This window comes from Pipistrellus hanaki, assembly GCF_964339955.1.
Source record: "Pipistrellus hanaki genome assembly, chromosome: 14".
NCBI classification, from domain to species: Eukaryota; Metazoa; Chordata; class Mammalia; order Chiroptera; family Vespertilionidae; genus Pipistrellus; species Pipistrellus hanaki.
The window spans coordinates 24,390,482-24,407,705 of NC_140516.1; the positions used below are offsets into that span (position 1 = coordinate 24,390,482).

The 17,224-nt window shown below is 38.4% G+C and overlaps 1 protein-coding gene across 2 annotated transcripts in view; it reads left to right on the forward strand.

Moving 5' to 3' along the window:
* The window catches only part of SLC16A9 (solute carrier family 16 member 9), a 54,279-nt gene that overhangs the window by 20,474 nt on the left and 16,581 nt on the right, over window positions 1-17,224 (forward strand). The window contains exons 2-3 of one of the 2 annotated variants that reach the window (XM_084904043.1): window positions 4,203-4,433; window positions 14,496-14,639. In XM_084904043.1, coding sequence (XP_084760169.1) covers window positions 4,238-4,433; window positions 14,496-14,639 — 340 coding nt within the window. In that variant the 5' untranslated portion in view covers window positions 4,203-4,237. The remainder of the gene's footprint in view (window positions 1-4,202; window positions 4,434-14,495; window positions 14,640-17,224) is intronic. The other variant, XM_084904042.1, reaches the window with a different exon arrangement.

Below are 17,224 nucleotides of genomic sequence, written 5' to 3' on the forward strand. Positions count from 1 at the left end.
CACTTTCCCTCCTCCAGAAAACATTGGCTTTTTCATGATTCTGTTGTTTTTGCCTATGTGCTTTTCCTAATGTTCCATAATTTGAAGATTTAAATGAAGAAGAATTTCAAGTGCATTTTTTTTAACACAACCTTTTAGTCTCATTAGATGTTTGGTTATTGCTATCATACATTATCTAGTTTAGGGGATTAAGACTCTTCTCTTTCAAAGAGATTCTGAACAAAAATTGCAAAATATTAAATTCATGAGAAGACCAGAATTATATTGTTTACTTTTATAATAGAGTAAGCACTGGAGGGAGTAAACTTCTGATGAAGGGGCATATATGATTACTTCAAAAGATTTTGATATTTGGAGTATTCTGTCTGCTAACACAATTGTGAGATCTGAGAAACTGGATATTAGATACTACCGTTTGATGCACATATTGTAACATCTTTTAGTTTTTAGTTATTAGATATTAAAATATTAAAATATTGAATATGCAGTTACTAAATAGTCAAGTTATTTATGCAAAGGTCGATGGCAGGTGGGGACATGATTTTTGCACAGTGTTCTAAATGTCAAAGTAAAAATATTTACTGAAGCGTAGGAAAATTGTTGGGTGTAACTATGACTCTGTTAAGGTAGCTAAATGTCTCACCATCTAATTAAGGATGTGAATGAATGGATGATTGATTTCCTAATGCCTTTACCTATTATCTGATGAAACCACAGCCAGGCAATGGTTTAGCAAAATCTTTGAGCAAAAGAGACTGTTGACTTTGACTATAAACCTGGCATGGTGAAGAGACACAGGAGGTATAGATTAAGTGGGAGCAGGGAGGTCAGGCTTTGGACTTCCAAATGCATGGCCACATATATTATTTCAGAACTTAGAAAAAAGAAGAATCTTCAAATTAAAAAAATTATATATATATATATATATATATATATATATATATATACATTATTTTGATACCAAAACTTAGTAAAAATTAAAAAAAAAATAGATAAATCTTACTTCTGAATTCTAAAATTCCCCTAAGTAGGTTGATATAATCAAAATAGTGCATTAAACAAGGAAGATTTAATCTAACATTCAAGGATAGCCTAATAATAGAAAATATAGGCATTATTACATTAAAAGTTATAAGGAGAAAATCATAATCATCTCCTTGGGTACTGGAAATGCATTTGGTAAAGTGTAGCGAGCATTCTTTTTAAAAAAATATATTTTATTGATTTTTTAAAGAGAAGAAGAGAGAGGGATAGAGAGTAAGAAACATCGATGGCAGACAAACATCCATCAGCTGCCTCTTGCACCCCTCCCACTGGGGATGTGCCTGCAACCAAGGCACGTGTCCTTGACCAGAATTGAACTTGGGACCTTTCAGCCGGCAGGCTGACGCTCTATCCACTGAGCCAAATCGGTTTTAGCGTAAGCATTCTTTATAACACTCAAATATAGAAAAAATGAATGCTCATATAACTTGTTGAATAAACTTATCTTAGCCTCAGCGGCTGCTCTTTGACATTTGAGGGCATTTTCACTAAAGTTAGAAACTAGACAAAGACCTATACTCTTATTATTTAACATTATTTTGAGTGTCCTGTTCAATGCAAAGACAAAGGAAGGAAATCAGTACTATAAAAGTTCAAAATAAGGAGGTAAAACTATCGGTTTGTAGATGAATATAAAACTGTATTTTATTATGTGTTGTATATACATAGCTAAAAGAATCATCCAAAATGCAGGTAAGGTAGTGGGATTCAAAATTACCATGCAAACATCAACAGATAAATCAAAGAAATAACCCCAATTATAATGTTAGCAAAAAGGATAAAATATCTAAAAATAAAAAAAGTTGGGGAAAACTTTAAACAAAAGTAGATTTGAATACATGGAAACTGACACCATGTTCTTAGCTAGACTCAACATTATAAAAATAATTAATTTTCCTTAAATCAATATGTAAATTAACTTTAGTCCCCATGAAAACATCATCAGATTATTTTAGAGTCAGATTCAGAAATTTATATTAAAAAGTAAATAAACAAGAAGAGCTGAGAAAATACTGAAAAGTTTTGCAATGATGGAGAGAGAGAGAGGAGGAACTTAACCCCACTAAAACTTAAAATATATTTAAATTGCCAATTAAATGAATGTGGTAATGGTAAATGAATAGATGGGTCAATGGAATAGAACAGAAAATCCAGAAATAAACCCATAAATACCCAAGAATTAAGTAGGAATTACAAATGGCATTTCACACAACATTCAGAGAATGCTAACAAATGCACATTAAAGCTATAATGACATACTCCTTTAAAGCCAACAAATTGACAAAAGTCCAAAATTTTCACAACACACCCCAAAGTGCTGGAGGTGATATAAAGTGATTCAATCACTTGAAGCCAACTTGTGTAGCATTTGTAATGCTAAATTACAAATGTACATACCCTTTGACTCAGCAATTTCTTTGGAATTTTATCTAACAGATATGCATATATGCAAAAAGTTACATGTATATATAAGGTTATTTACTGCAGCTTTGTTTTTCATTGTTAGCCATAGGAGACTGGTTAAAGAGTTCAGAGAAAGCCCTGTACTGAAACACAATGCAGCAGAAAGAAAAGAATAAGGAAGGTCACTATGCATTGATGTGAAGGTCTTCAAGATATTTGTCAAATGGAAAAAAAAATTCTGATTAAAAAATATATACCTACAAATGTATGTAGATGCTATTTTGTGTAGAATAATAGAGGAAATCTATATTTGAGTTACTTATGTATGTATAAACTCTAGAAAAGAAACAAAAAGCATTGGTTATCCATGGAAGATATAGGAGTTAGGCAGGAAATAGTAGATGAAGATTGTATACCTTTGATATTTTTTTCATTTTTGAACCATGTGATTTTTTTGCTTCTTCAATAAGTAAATAAGTATATAGTCATATAGTGATATACTATGTGTGTGGGTATAAATAAACTATATTTGTGTGTCTGTGTATGAAGAATAAAAGCCCAGCGGCCATAACGATCAGAAGACTGCTTGACCAGTCACTATGAGGTGCATTGACCACCTCTTGGTCCATCCTCCCAAGCCCGCAGGCTCCAATCGCAGCATGACCAATGGGGAACCTGGTGGGTGATGGCAGGGTGGGATTGGGACTGGTGAGCAGGTGGAAGGCAGACTTCTTGGAACCCCCCCCCCCCCCCCCGGTTTGTAGGCTCTGATGGATCAGTGGATGGCAAACAGGATTAACCAGTGGGACGGGACTAGGGACTGGCAAATGGGCAGAAAATGGCCCTGATCACAGGCTAGGCCTAGGTACCCTATCCACACACGATTCGTGTGCTGAGCCTCGTCTGTGTGTGTGTGTATACTGGAGAGTGTATATATGTGTATATATACTAGGGAAAAATCTCTAAGGGTGTTAAGTGACTAAAACAAGGTATGGAACGCAAAGTACAGTATTCTACTTTTGGTCAAAAAGAGGGAACTCTAAGGCGATTTGCTTGGAAGGGTACTCAAGATGGTGAACATTGTGCTGCTGGTTCCCCTCCAGTCTCCTTTCAAGAATGAAAGATTCCTCCGCAGCTGAGAGGGCTGCTGGCAGATGGCCTTCAGCTGACAACCCGTAGGGGGACTGATTGCCTCTTTGGAGTGCCAGCTCACCTAAGGTCATGCTTGCCCCTTTCCTGGGTGTTCCTTGTCCAGACAATGACCAACGTGGACCAACTCCCAAGTTGGGCAATTCTAAAGGGTCATCCCAGTTTTAGAAATTCCCTTCCTTCATGCCCCATGGCGGTTCACCTTCTCCCACTGCCAATCCTTTTCATAGGAAGACAACACCCCAAATAAACCTATTCTTGCTAGGAATCGGCTTCCTGGGAACCCAAAGTGTAACAGGAAACCCCAATCAGTTATTTGTGAGGCTAGAAATGTGGTGAATGAAGATAAAATTGAGAAGGATACTTTTAACTCTGTGCCTTTTTATAATAATAAAAAAAAAATGGTGCCACATGTATGTATGACTTGTTTAAATCATAAATTTAAAAAATGTAAGGTTCACTTTATATGCCTGTAGTACTTTATGCTTTTTCACATGTATTTTCCAAAAACGTCTTTTATGTTTCAATTTAGAAGATATTTTTAATCCAAAATACTGTGCTTCACCTCACTCTAAATATGCCTTTCTTTTCTGTTTTTGTTTAAGACCCACAAAGACATACCTCCTGATCTCACCTTACAATGGACATGAAGAAGTCACCTGATGGCGGATGGGGCTGGGTGATCGTGCTGGTCTCCTTCTTTACCCAGTTTCTGTGCTACGGATCCCCGATAGCGGTCGGAGTCTTGTACTTAGAATGGCTGGATGCCTTTGGTGAAGGGAAAGGAAAAACAGCCTGGGTCGGATCCCTAGCAAGTGGAGTCGGCTTGCTTGCAAGTAAGTGGGTAAATGTATACTTCTCCTGACTCATTAGTCATTGAATTGCTTTTGCTGCATCATTAACACTGTGCAAGGCATAGTAGGCTACTTGTTTTTAAAGTATAACAGGTTTTTCTTGCCTTCGTTGAGATTATATTATATAACCACTCTTTCACTGTAATAAACATGTGAAAATACAGAAATTCCATAAGATATTCATTCATTCATGTCTTTACTCATTTATTTGCTACTGTGTGCTAGGGAGTATGCTAGATACTGAATATGAAAAGAGGAAGAGCAAACACATAAGTCTGTCCTTAAGAGGCTCACAGTCTAGTGAGATACACACTTCCATGAGTAAGAATGACACAGGGAAATGAGGGCAGTGATTCAGGAAATGATTTGGGCATGTCCACTGAATGCTGGTAGTCCTATTCCAGGTTTCATAATTATGCCTATAATTCAGATACGCTGTGATCAAATCACATGTTCTACATTTGTATCATCTTTATAAGAAAAGTTTTACATGACAAAAGGCAGTCCCATCTCACAATGATGATGCTATTAAGGATTTTAATATAGTGGGGGTTTTTATAAGATATATGTAATGTATTTTGTGTGACCTTCATATAATGTCTCCAAAAGTAATATTCTTGATAAACATTTATATCTGACATAATAGTGATTCCTATAATCTTTACAGAGAAAATAGCAAAGTGGCTTTTATTTTTATTCAAAGACTTAATATCGTATGACACTTCAATTTCTAGTGTAATAGTTTAAACTCTGCAGTAATATTTAGTGACTATCATCTAACGTGTTGGCAAACTTACAGGTGTGCCAACCTGGTGACGTAGATTGGATCATTAGCCCCCGGGGGAACTTCCTGTGTGCTCTGAACTTGACGTGATTTGTTGAGCTAATCACAATTTTTATTCTTACAGGGGGAAAAAGGACATTTAATATTGAGATTTGTAAGGTATTCTTCAGCTCTAAAGTAATTTGGAATGGAAATAAAATGCATTAGTCATTTATTTTTTTAAAATGTTGTCTTTTCTGAACCATAAAGGGGAATTTTTAAAACAAAACAAAACAAAACAAAACAAAAGCAGTTGCTTCCAATTGATGTTAAATTAAAACCAAGACTTGGTCTTAATGACTATGTATATGAGTAACTGGTTATTAGACTTGATGGTTAGAAGTTTTATTGTGATGATAATTTTGTAAGGTATAAAATGTTGAATCACTATGTTGTGTACTTTGTACTAATATAATATTGCATGTCATTTAATAATTAAAAGTAAAGTAAAACAATAAATACATCCAACTTAAAAACAAAACAAAAACAAGACTTGAAAAACATGATGTATTATCTGGCTATGTCACATAAGATCACTAAACATAACCAAACAAATGAAAATTATACTATCATCATGAGCTCAAGATAAACAGTAAAAGTTTGCCCAAGATTTATTTAAAAGGGTTTTTACCACCCTGAACATGCATGATCTTGTCTGAAAAGGTTTCTCAAAATGTGAATTGTTTGTAAAACTGCAAAGTACAAGTGGTGAATATATGTATTAATTTTGAGAAAATGATCGAATGTGAAGGAGAGAAGATATTTTAATGTGCTCCAGTTAGTCACCATTTTTATTAGCAGATATTAAGTTAGACAGAAATAAAATTATCTTGGTGGTCAGAGCTGAGGCTGAAACTCTGAAAACTGAACTGCACTCTATCCTTTCTCTAAGTTAACTCTGTCTCAAGGGCCAGGAGCAGCTCCCGCTATTGTAGGCAAGGTTGGCTGCATAATGTGCAGGCCCCAGCGCAAAATGAAAATGCAGGGATCTTGTTAAAAAAAAAGTAAAGAATTCAACACTAGAACAGCAAATCAGGATATGGCCTTGCTAAGAGCTAAGCCCTGTGTACTTGCACAGGTCACAAGCCCAGGAAGCCAGCCCTGCTTGAGGCTGGAGATAACAGAGTATCCCACCGAAGTTCAGAGGAAACAACAAGTACTGATGTCAGGGGTGGGATGTTGGTCTTAAGTCAGAGACAGCTTCAAGTCCTGGCTCTACCACTATTTAGCGGAGAGATCTTGTGCAAGTCACTTAACTTTCATGTCATTAACGAGGAGAGGAGGTACTTGGAGCAGCTAATTAAGGCCTTTGAAGATGAGCATAGAATAAGGAGACCAAAGACTTCAAAAATTAAGAAATGGTGAGAAAAAAATGATGGCTGAAGAGCTACCTCTTATGGGTGTGTGTGTGTGGTGTGTGTGTATGCACTTGATAATTCTCCACTGAACATCTGAATGTTGGCTTCCTTTGGCTCTTCATAGCATAAATTAAAGAACAAATCCTGAAAACTATGATAATATAGTATTAACAAGAGGGGTCTACAAGTATGTGAAACCCATTAACCATTTACTTTTTTGAGAACTTTGTTCTACAGAGAAACAAACAGATCAATATCTTGGAAATGGGAAAAGTATCTCATGGTGCTGATTCAAATGATTGTCAGTGGTTCTTAACCAGGGAATTGTTAGAATCACCTATAGAAAAATTTCAGCATATAATCACCTGGATTTGGTCATTAGGCATTCTAAGTGAGTCAGTCTACATTGGGGCCCAGATATGTGAATTTTTACAAGCCCCCAATGTGATTTTCAGTTGGGGATGATGTTTAAGCCTATCTATTTATAATTTCTTGTTGTATGATTTGCTTAAACTTATTTATAAAGGGAACTACTGTTTCTGCTTCTGCCACATAAATCATGAAAAATAAATTGTGTCCAATAGTTCTGGTTTTCTTTGGTGAAAAATACATGTAAATGGGCACTTTGCATTCTTTTTCATAAAAGATAATTTATACATATGTACATGCATATTTATTTATATGCATCTCTCTTTTTTTTTTTTTATAAAAGATGGGCTTTACATACCTATGTGAAATATAAAAAGTTGCTTTTTTAAAAATATTTTTTTATTTATTTCAGAGGGGAAGAGAGAGGGAAAGAGAAATAGAAGGATCAATGATGAGAGAGAATTATTGATTGGCTGCCTCCTGCACACCTCCCACTGAGGATCAAACTGGCAACCCAATCATACCCCTGACTGGGAATCGAATAGGTGACTTCCTGGTTCATAGGTCGACAATCACTGAGCCACACCAACCAGGCTACAGTTGCTCTTAAGTTCAGGAATATGTATGCATTACTGGAGTTTGTCCAAAATCAATTTCCACACATCTGTGAGTGGTGTGAAGATGGTGGTGGGCCCAGGAGTCTTCTTCTCACTTTTCCCCAGATGATTCTGATATAGGCAGACGATATCATATGTGAGAAAAATGTGTTATTTTCTTTCTTCAGTTTTATCCAGAGAAGGCAGGGTAGGCATCATCTTTGATTAGTTCTGTGATGTGACCTCTGGAACTTTACAATGAGCAAGGAGACAGAGTAAGTACAATTGCCCAGCAGCATAGAAATTCTATTCTTCCTGTGCTTGTCCCTTAAGTCCGCTAATGCCCTGTGTGCCTAGCTCAGTCCAGCCACTTTCACTTACTTGATCTTAGTTGATCCTAAAAACTATGCACTCAGATGGTCATTATTGTCCTCCAGGTTGAGTGACCTAGCCAATTTGAAACCCATTCTCTAAGAGAAAGTGGAACCTGAGTCCCAGTTTTCTAACCTGCTAAGCCTATTCCTTTATTTTTAAATTGGAGGTAATAAAAGTACCTACCTTATATGCTTGCTGTTTAGAACAATTGGAGTAGTGCTTGGCATATGGTAAGTGCTCGGTAAATATTGGTTAGTAGGGAACCAAAGATACCCATAAATAAAATTATTTTCCTAAGCAGTTCCAAAGTATTTGTAAAAGAAAGGTCCCTTCAGGATGAAAGACAAAGACATTTCTAGAGGAGTGAGCAGGAGGGGGAGCTAGAACTTTGTCAAGATTGTGTCTAAGCATCTGTAATTTAAAGCCCCACCACTTGTCTCTGACAAACATAGATTTGGATGATAGTTGAGTAGCATATTAGAACTATGAAAAAAAAATGCAGTTCTTAATTTTATAGTCTTTGTAATCTTAAAAGTTTCTCTTTGAAACTTGAGTAATTGAGGAAAAAATACTTCCTCTGGCCTGATTTGTTAGTGCAGATGGTCCTCGGAATGCATAAAGATGAGTACCAAAGAGCCTACCTCTCTGAGTTGTCTATTAATAACAAGCTTACCATCGCTATGTTCCTCCACAGTCTCCTCTCCTCTATGTTGGAGGGATTAGTAGTCTCAAGGAAGAGACAGGGGAACAAAAGGTTACTGATAATTTGAGACATCCCAAATATCAAGAAGAATAGCAGGAACCAGACACTCTTTGGAGTTTTATAAGATAGGTGGGCCACACCGGAGGATGGGGTGCATAAGGTGGATGGTCAGGAAGAGGGAGGACCATCCAGAGTCCTCATATGCACAGGTGTGGAGTCTGCACTGCAGATGATGCACTTTGGTCGAGTAAATTTATCTGGAGAAGGAGAGATTATGGTTGTTGGGAGGTGTGACGGTCACTGTCAACTTGGCTAGGGCACATCCTCCAGTTATTCAAACACTAATGTAAGTGTTGCTGTGAAAGTATTTTGTAGGTGTGCTCAAACCCCATAATCAGTTGATCTTTAAGAAAGGATGATTATCCTCGATAATCTGGTGGACTGATTCAATCTGTTGAAAGGCCTTAAGAAAAGAGATGAGCTTTTCCAGATTAAGAAGTTCTGCCTGTGGGCTGTAGTTCAGCCTGTGCTAAGTTCTTCCATGCCCAGCCAGATCCCATAATTGCATAAGCCAATTCCTGGTGATAAACCTCTTAATATACACGGTTGCTTTATGGCTGTGAGTACCTAGAACACAGTTTATTCTTATATTATGATTTATTAATTATTGTATTCTTTTCCATCAGAATAAATATAAACCTATTTTTGCCCCACTCTGCATGTCTTCTTCTGGTTCTGTTTCTCTGGCTAAAGCCTGAATGATCCAGAAGGAATGAAAGGTAACTAGTTCAAGAAGGGTGGGGCTGTTTTTCAGACAATAGAGTTGCTGAAACAGCAGGGAGATTTTTTGTTTCTCCAAAGGCCCTCAAATTGCTGAGTCAGTAAATCTGTCCCTAGGTTAATATAGTGCAGGGATGGGGAACATCTGCCTGTGGGCCTCGTAAGGCCCAAGAAGTCATTTGGTCTGGCCTTGCCAAGGCAACCACAGGTGGGATTTGAATTTTAATAAGTCTAGAAGCTTTTTTTCATGGCAACATAAATTTTTGTTAAGTGACTTATATTAAGCGGATGATGTCGTAACTATACAAATGGCCCTTGGCAGAAAAAAAGGTTCCCCACCTCTGTTAAGTGAGTCAATATAGCCCATAGGCTTGCTGAATGAGTTGTGAGTGCTGGGTGGCAGAGCTGGGTATGATCACATATGTAGATTTTAGTCCCAAGCACGGTTACCTCTTTTAAGCAGGACTGAAATTCTGCCTCCTACAAGGATTCTGTTGCAATGTCCAGTTCTCAGAGTTGGTGAGAAGAATGGCAGGTTTTAGTCAAGCTTTCCTCCATCCCTATATAATACTGTCAAACCAACCAACCAACAAAGCAGTCAATACTGTACATAGAATCAAGGATTTGAGTGTTTGTGGGGATGTGGAGAAAAAAGAATCCTTGTGCACTGTTGGTGGGACTGCAAACTGGTGTAGCCCTTGTGGAAAACAGTATGTATATGACTCATAAATTCCACTTCCTGGTATTTATTAAAATAAAATGAACACAATCATTTGAAAAGATATATGTACCCCTATGCTCATTTCAGTATTGTTTACAATAGCCAAGATATGAAAGCAAACCATGTGTCCAGTGATAGATGAATGGATAAAGAAAATGTGAAACACACACACACACACACACACACACACACACACACACACACACGGAGGAATATTATGCAGCAATGAAAAAGAATGAAATCTTGCCATTTGTGACAACATGGATGGACCTACAAGGTATTGTGCTAAGTAAAATAAGTCAGACAGAGAAAGATAAATACCGTATGGTTTCACTTACATGTGGAATCTGAAAATAAAAACAAAAAATATATTCATAGAAACAGATACCAAAGAGATAGTTACCAGAAGGAAGGGGTTAGGGGAGGGGTGAAAAGGGAAAGGGGAATATAGACAATAATACTATAGTAAGTGTACATGGTAACAGATGATAACCAGAATTAGTGGAGTGATCGATCATATTTTAAGGTTTAAGAGTGTTGAATTACTGTATTATACATCTGAAACTAATATAACCAATATGAGATTGTATACCAACTACACTTAAAAATAAATTTTTGAAAAAGATGTTAGCTTTTCTCTAAGTAAGCAGCAGGTGGCAGTGTGGAAATAGAAAAAAATTTTTTAAGCATTTTCAATTTGTTGTTTCATCTGTCAAAGAATTTCTAATAATTTTTTCCTTAAGCTTAATTTTTTCAAGGATTTGTGTATTAGGCAAAAGTGATTTAAGAATTTATTACATAATTGATGATAAAGTATATATTTTATAAAACAGATGGTTTAGTTGTACATGATATGAAAATTACACCTTCATCCCCATCCCCAGCTTCCCAGACTCTGGATTTCCTTGTGGAGTTAATAACATGCATTAAGGAACAAGGATTTGAAGTCCTACTTTGAGGATGAAACTGGAAACTTTTCAACTATGCCAGTAATAATATCTGTGTTTCAAGTCCATCATGCTTATTACATTTGTCAACACTGACTCTCAATGTAAATGCAATTTGTTAAACAACAGAGAAAGGCCATGCTCTTATGGTGTCAGACAAATATTTGAGATTTAATTTTTAAAATCATAAAGTATCTAAGTATTTCTCTTTCGGTATAGAGACAGCTCAACTATTAGGAAAGTTTGGTATTTCAAATTAATTTTTTTCTTTTAAAACATGGCCACAGAATATTCCCTTCTGTGTGTCATATAAATACATCAGTGTATTCTGTTATGGATCACAACAGAGAGGACCTGAAATGGCAGCGGTCAGTTCATGATCAGGGAGGAATGTGAGTCACAGGTATTGAGAGTTAAGTGCTATCTCAGTGGTCATAATCTCATCTTAAATTAAAATGTACTTAAGCCAGACTCTGGTACAGCAGTTCTCCCTTATCTGCAGTGGATATATTGTACTAATATTCCACTGGGTGCCTGAAACCACGGATAAGTATCCAGCCCTATATAAGCCACACTTTTTTTTTTTTTTATACATCCATACCTATGATAAAGTTTAATTTATAAATTAGGCACAGTAAAAGATAACAATCTACACTAGGGGTGTCAAACTCAATCAGAGAAGGGGCCAAAATCTAAAATCCAGCCTAAATCGCGGGCCGAATGGTTTACTGAACAGTCATAAACTGACAATGTCATAAACTGACAGCGGAGTGCAGTGATGACAGCGCGGTGCGGGCCACATTGCAAGGCCTGGCGGGCTGGATTTGGCCCGCGGGCCTTGTGTTTGACACATGTGATCTACACTAATAAAAGAGAAAGATGCAAATTGACTGTACCTTTTAGGAGTACAGCCAATTAGGAGTGGTTATGCAAAGTAATCCAACAAATATGGCAGGTTAATTTGCATATGCAAGCTTGGAGCAAAGACTGAAGGCTCTGGCCTGCGTGAAGACTGAATAAGAGAGAAGATAACTGAAGACTGAAGAGGTCTGGCTTCTCTGCTGCAGCTGGAGCCAAGGCCTGGGTCCCGGGTGCCAGAGGAAAACCAGTGCCAGCAGCCAGGGGAAAGAAGGCCTGTTGCATGAAGATTCATGCAGTAGGCCTCTAGTAACTACTAATACAATTATCACAATATTCTGTTATATGGGCCATTGTTAAGAAAATAAGGGTTACTTGAACACAAGTACTGTGATACTAAATCAGTCAATCTGATAACCAAGAGGGCTACTGAGTGACTAACGGATGGGTAGCATATACAGTGTTGATACTATGGACAAAAGGTTAATTCAGCTCCTGGATGGGACGAAGAGGGATGGCGAGAGATCTCATTATATGTTGTTCAGAATGACATGCAGTTTAAAACTTATGAATTGTTTATTTCTGGATTTTCTGTTTAATGTTTGCTAACCACAATAGACTGAGGGTAACTAAAACTGTGGAAAGGGAAACCATGGATAAGGGTGACTAGTATAATTGGCAAGAACGCTGGGCTTGGGGTCTTTGGATTTTGGCTCTACCACTTATTAACTATGGGTGGATTACATAATTTCTCCCTTTGACATTTCTTAAGACTTTTTTTATTGAAACAAAAAATACATACAAAAAAGTGTATATATCATGAGAGTATAGACCAGTGAAATTTTCACAAACTCAACACACCCATGAAATGAGCACATTTACATCATTCCATGTAAATGAGACTATTGTGCTAAATAACTTTTAATCTCCTTTTGTTTCTAACTAGAGGCCTAGTGCATGAATTTATACACAAGTGGGGTCCCTCAGGGTGGCCTGCAGAGATCAGGCCCCAGCTCACACCTCCAGCCTCACAGCCCCACAACCCTGCCTGGAACCCTGCGTGGAACCCCGCCTTGGCCTGGTACTGCCTTCTCACCTGCTCCACCATCCTGTTTACAGGGCGATGGATCAGGGCCAGGCCCTGCCCGGCTCCATCAGCACCTGGGAGCAGGGCAGTGGCCCCGTTTCCCCACCGTACCACTGGTCGCCATCTGCGGGGTGATCGGTGGTGCAGTCGGGCCCCTGCTTGCACCCTCCTTGGCCTAGCACTGCCTGCTTTCCTGCTCCACCATCCTGCCACCGTCCCGTTCTCGTCGGGGCCCATTGGGGCCAGCAGCACCTCCACTGCTGCCCACTGCCAGTGCCACATCACCAACACCTGCCATGTTCCACGTCACCCTCTGGTGGTCAGCGCACATCACAGCAAGCAGCCGAACTTCCTGTCTCCCGGTCAAACTCCCAACTCCCCACCTCCAGTGGACAATTTGCATATTAGGCTTTTATTATATAGGGTATGCTAATCTCTGTAGTTGTAGGTACTTTCCAGGTACAGTGCTGGTGGGAAGGAATTTCACTAGCACTTAATGCTATTCCATGAGAAGTTGCCCGCCTATATATAGAACAGATCCAGGCAATGGTCACTTTTGCCTGTCTGTCAACAGTGTGCCTTCCCCAGATTCCAGGTTACACATGGAATGTTGGACAGTGGAACAGACAGACCCATCTCTGGATGGGGAGGGTGCTTTTTCATTTGGCCAGAATATTCTCTAGGAAGAGAATAACTACTTCAATCCCACCTCTTCCCTCCACGGGGTTGCCATTGCTTATATTCAATCAATTAACATATCCATCTTCATCACCAATTATACAACAGGCCTTGTGCTAGAAAGAAAAAGTGCCTGGCACATGCAGGGGCCAAAAATCCTTAGAATATGAGGGTTAAGACAAGGGTCGCAGGAGTCGGACTAACTGGGTTTTTACTCTGTTTCTATTCTGGTGGCTCTACTGCAGCCACTGGCATCACTGAAGGATGAGCACTGATTGGGCACTTCCTTGTGCCAGGCCTGGTGATCAGCGTTACACCTGCGCTCTTTTTTGTTCTCCCAGTAAACACTATGTGGTGGCCTCAATTTCAGAGGAAGAAACTGAGGCACAAAGAGATCAAATAAGTTGCCTGAGATCAAAGAGCCAGCAAGTCTCACCCAGAACCCCCCACTTAACTATGTGACCTCACCCCCATCCCGACACTTTAATCTCCTTATCCGCAGAAATGAGGGTAACCACAGTATCTCCCTCCCAGGGTTGTAGTGAGATGAAAATGAAAGGAGGTTGTTTCTGTGAAGTGCATGGTTTCCAGCACATTGTATATACACAGAAGATGCTTGTTATTCTTTTTGTGTTGTTTTTTTTGTGATGCAAAGAGTCATTTTAATCCTCGGGTGGGATGGGTAATATGATTGTGAAAAGGAGACGACATAAGTGACTTGAGTGAAGGTTTCATTTCTTTTTTTTTAGGTCCTATCTGCAGCCTCTGTGTCTCCTCGTTTGGCGCGAGACCTGTGGCGATCTTCAGTGGCTTCATGGTGGCCGGAGGCCTGATGCTGAGTGGCTTTGCCCCTAACATCTACTTCCTGTTCTTTTCCTATGGCATCGTTGTGGGTAAGAAACCTGACCTCGGTAACTGTCCTAAGTGCCAAGAGTTCATCATAACTTTACCAATGTTGGCTTCCTTATTTAGTTAATAGAGGAGAGGGAAATGTTCAGTAATAACTTACTATCAGTGGCCAGTTCACCCAAAATTGTTGCCTTGGTAAAATGTCCATCAGCGAATCAAAATATTTGAAATGATATATGTGTTTTAACAATGCACCTTATGGTTTCTTTCAAGGGGCAGGAAGATATTTCGTTTCCATGCTTATCTCCAAAGCACACAAAAGGAGAAAGGAGAGGGGGAAATAGGAGACATGTATGTGACTGACATCTGTCACTTCTCACTGACCTAGCGAGTGGTTCCTTTCATATAGATTGGTTAAGCAGGGCTGTGTTCTAAACATCCTGCTGTTTCACAACATCTGTCACCACAGCCCTGATCACAAAGTCACAAGAGAAGTAAAGAGTAGATTGTAAAGCACATGTTTCATTTTTTTTTTAAGTTTCTTTATTGATTAAGGTATTACATATATGTCCTTATCCCCCCATTACCTCTCCATCCCCTCCACTCATGCCCTCACCCCCTGGTGTCTGTGACCACTGGTTAGGCTTATATGCATGCATACAAGTCCTTTGGTTGATCTTTCTCCTTTACCCTCACCTTCCCCTATCTTCCCTCTGAGGTTTGACAGTCTGATTGATGTTTCTCTGTCTATGGATCTGTTTTTGTTCATCATTTTATGTTGTTCATTATATTCCACAAATGAGTGAGATCATGTGATATTTATCTTTCTCTGATCATATAATTTATTTTCAAGATAAGGCATGATTGAAGAAAACTGAGTGGTGGGGATGGTTGATTGTGGCCTTGGTTACAGGAGAGGAAAAGCAGAGCGCTCAGGGCTTGAGAGTTCTTTGGTGGATAGGGGATGCTTTGGTTATGTGCTCTACTAATTGTATTCAATGTTTAACATCATCAGACTCAATATTTGTAGGAGCTGCTTGAAGGGAATTTGAAAAAGACTCCTGCTTTTTAAGTTTTTTCTTAGTGTCTGAAAAAGCCTAATGTGTTGACTAACAATATTACTCTCTTTTACTTGAGACTGTTTCCCCAATAATAAATAATGGGGAAAATGGCAGCTAGCATTCACCGAGTACTTACTGTGTGCCAGGGTCTGCACTAAGTGAGGTATCTGATCTCATTTAAACTCTCCAAGAACCTGTTCTACAAAAAAAGGAAGGTGAAGCTGTGAAGTGAAATGACCAACTAAAGCAACATAGCGAGAACATGTGGGGTGGGGTCCACTCAGTCTGACACCACATCCTGACTCTTTTACATTTTCGTAATTGTTTTTAGTGCTTTTAGAACCCAAAGTTTATTTAAAATTTAACTGCGTGCCCTAATACTACTCAGATATTAATCCAAGTGAGCAGGTCATGTATTAATTCTTTGAGAGCACATAGTATATGTTTGATATTTTATCTCTATAAAGCTTAAGACAGTTTTGAACTTGTAGCTACAGATATATTGAATAATCATTTTGCATTCTTGTCTGAAATAATAAAAATAAAAATGTAGATATCTCTGTTTATTCATGATGGGAATATTCCTTTTGGAACACAGGATAAATTATTTCTTCTAAGACAGAATTTATTTTAGGATTGTTCTTTTTGAATAGGAAATTGAATCTTTAAATTGAACCATTGTTATGAGTTGAGTGTCTTCTCTAAACTCTGGACTAATCATTTAAAATTTCACAGGGTTTTGCTCTTACTCCTGGTTTCTAGAGAAAGCCTTTATGAGCATATATCAAAAGTTCTCACTGAACTAAAAACTAACAAAAAGTGACACATTTGCATTACCTATAAATACAAATGATTTTTAAAAAATTAGTTGACATTGCCAAAGATTTATATACATTAGAATGTGTTGGAAGAGTATCTAAGGATATACAGAAAGAAAAAGACAAAATGAACTATCTCCCATGATTAAATTTTAAAATTTCTCTAGCAACAGAGAGAGCTTTACCAGCTTGTGAAATTGATTTGGATTTTGCTCATTATTGGAACCTTTTAATAGCTAACCCCTATGAACACATGGTCTTCAATTCATTAGATATTGGTCTTGATTTACTCCTTTGGCGGCTACTGGTAGTGCTGGCTGGGTCACAAAGCTTCCACTTGGCTTTCCCCACTATGGTAACTCTTACTCCACTGGCCAAGAAGCAGTATGTAGAGGGTTGTACTAACTAACATATATACCTGCTCCATTAAATAGCAGCAACTGGGGAAATGACTGTCGGATGGATCCATGGACTCAGAGGGCCTACTGTGAGGCAGACCTGGGCCATTGAACCTATACATTACCTGTTTCCCCCATGTGATCCCACTATAAAAGGAGACCATGAAGTACCTCAGGTTCCTAATTAACAATGTCAGCTTGTACCCAGAGTCCAACAATGCTCAAAACATATCCCACTTACCTCGGTGTGTGATCACCTAAATGCTGCAGTGGTTCTCTTTGGATAAAGAGTCAGGGTATGATTATCTACTTGCCATTGTGTTTTTTGCAATGTCCTTCCTCTGGCATAACC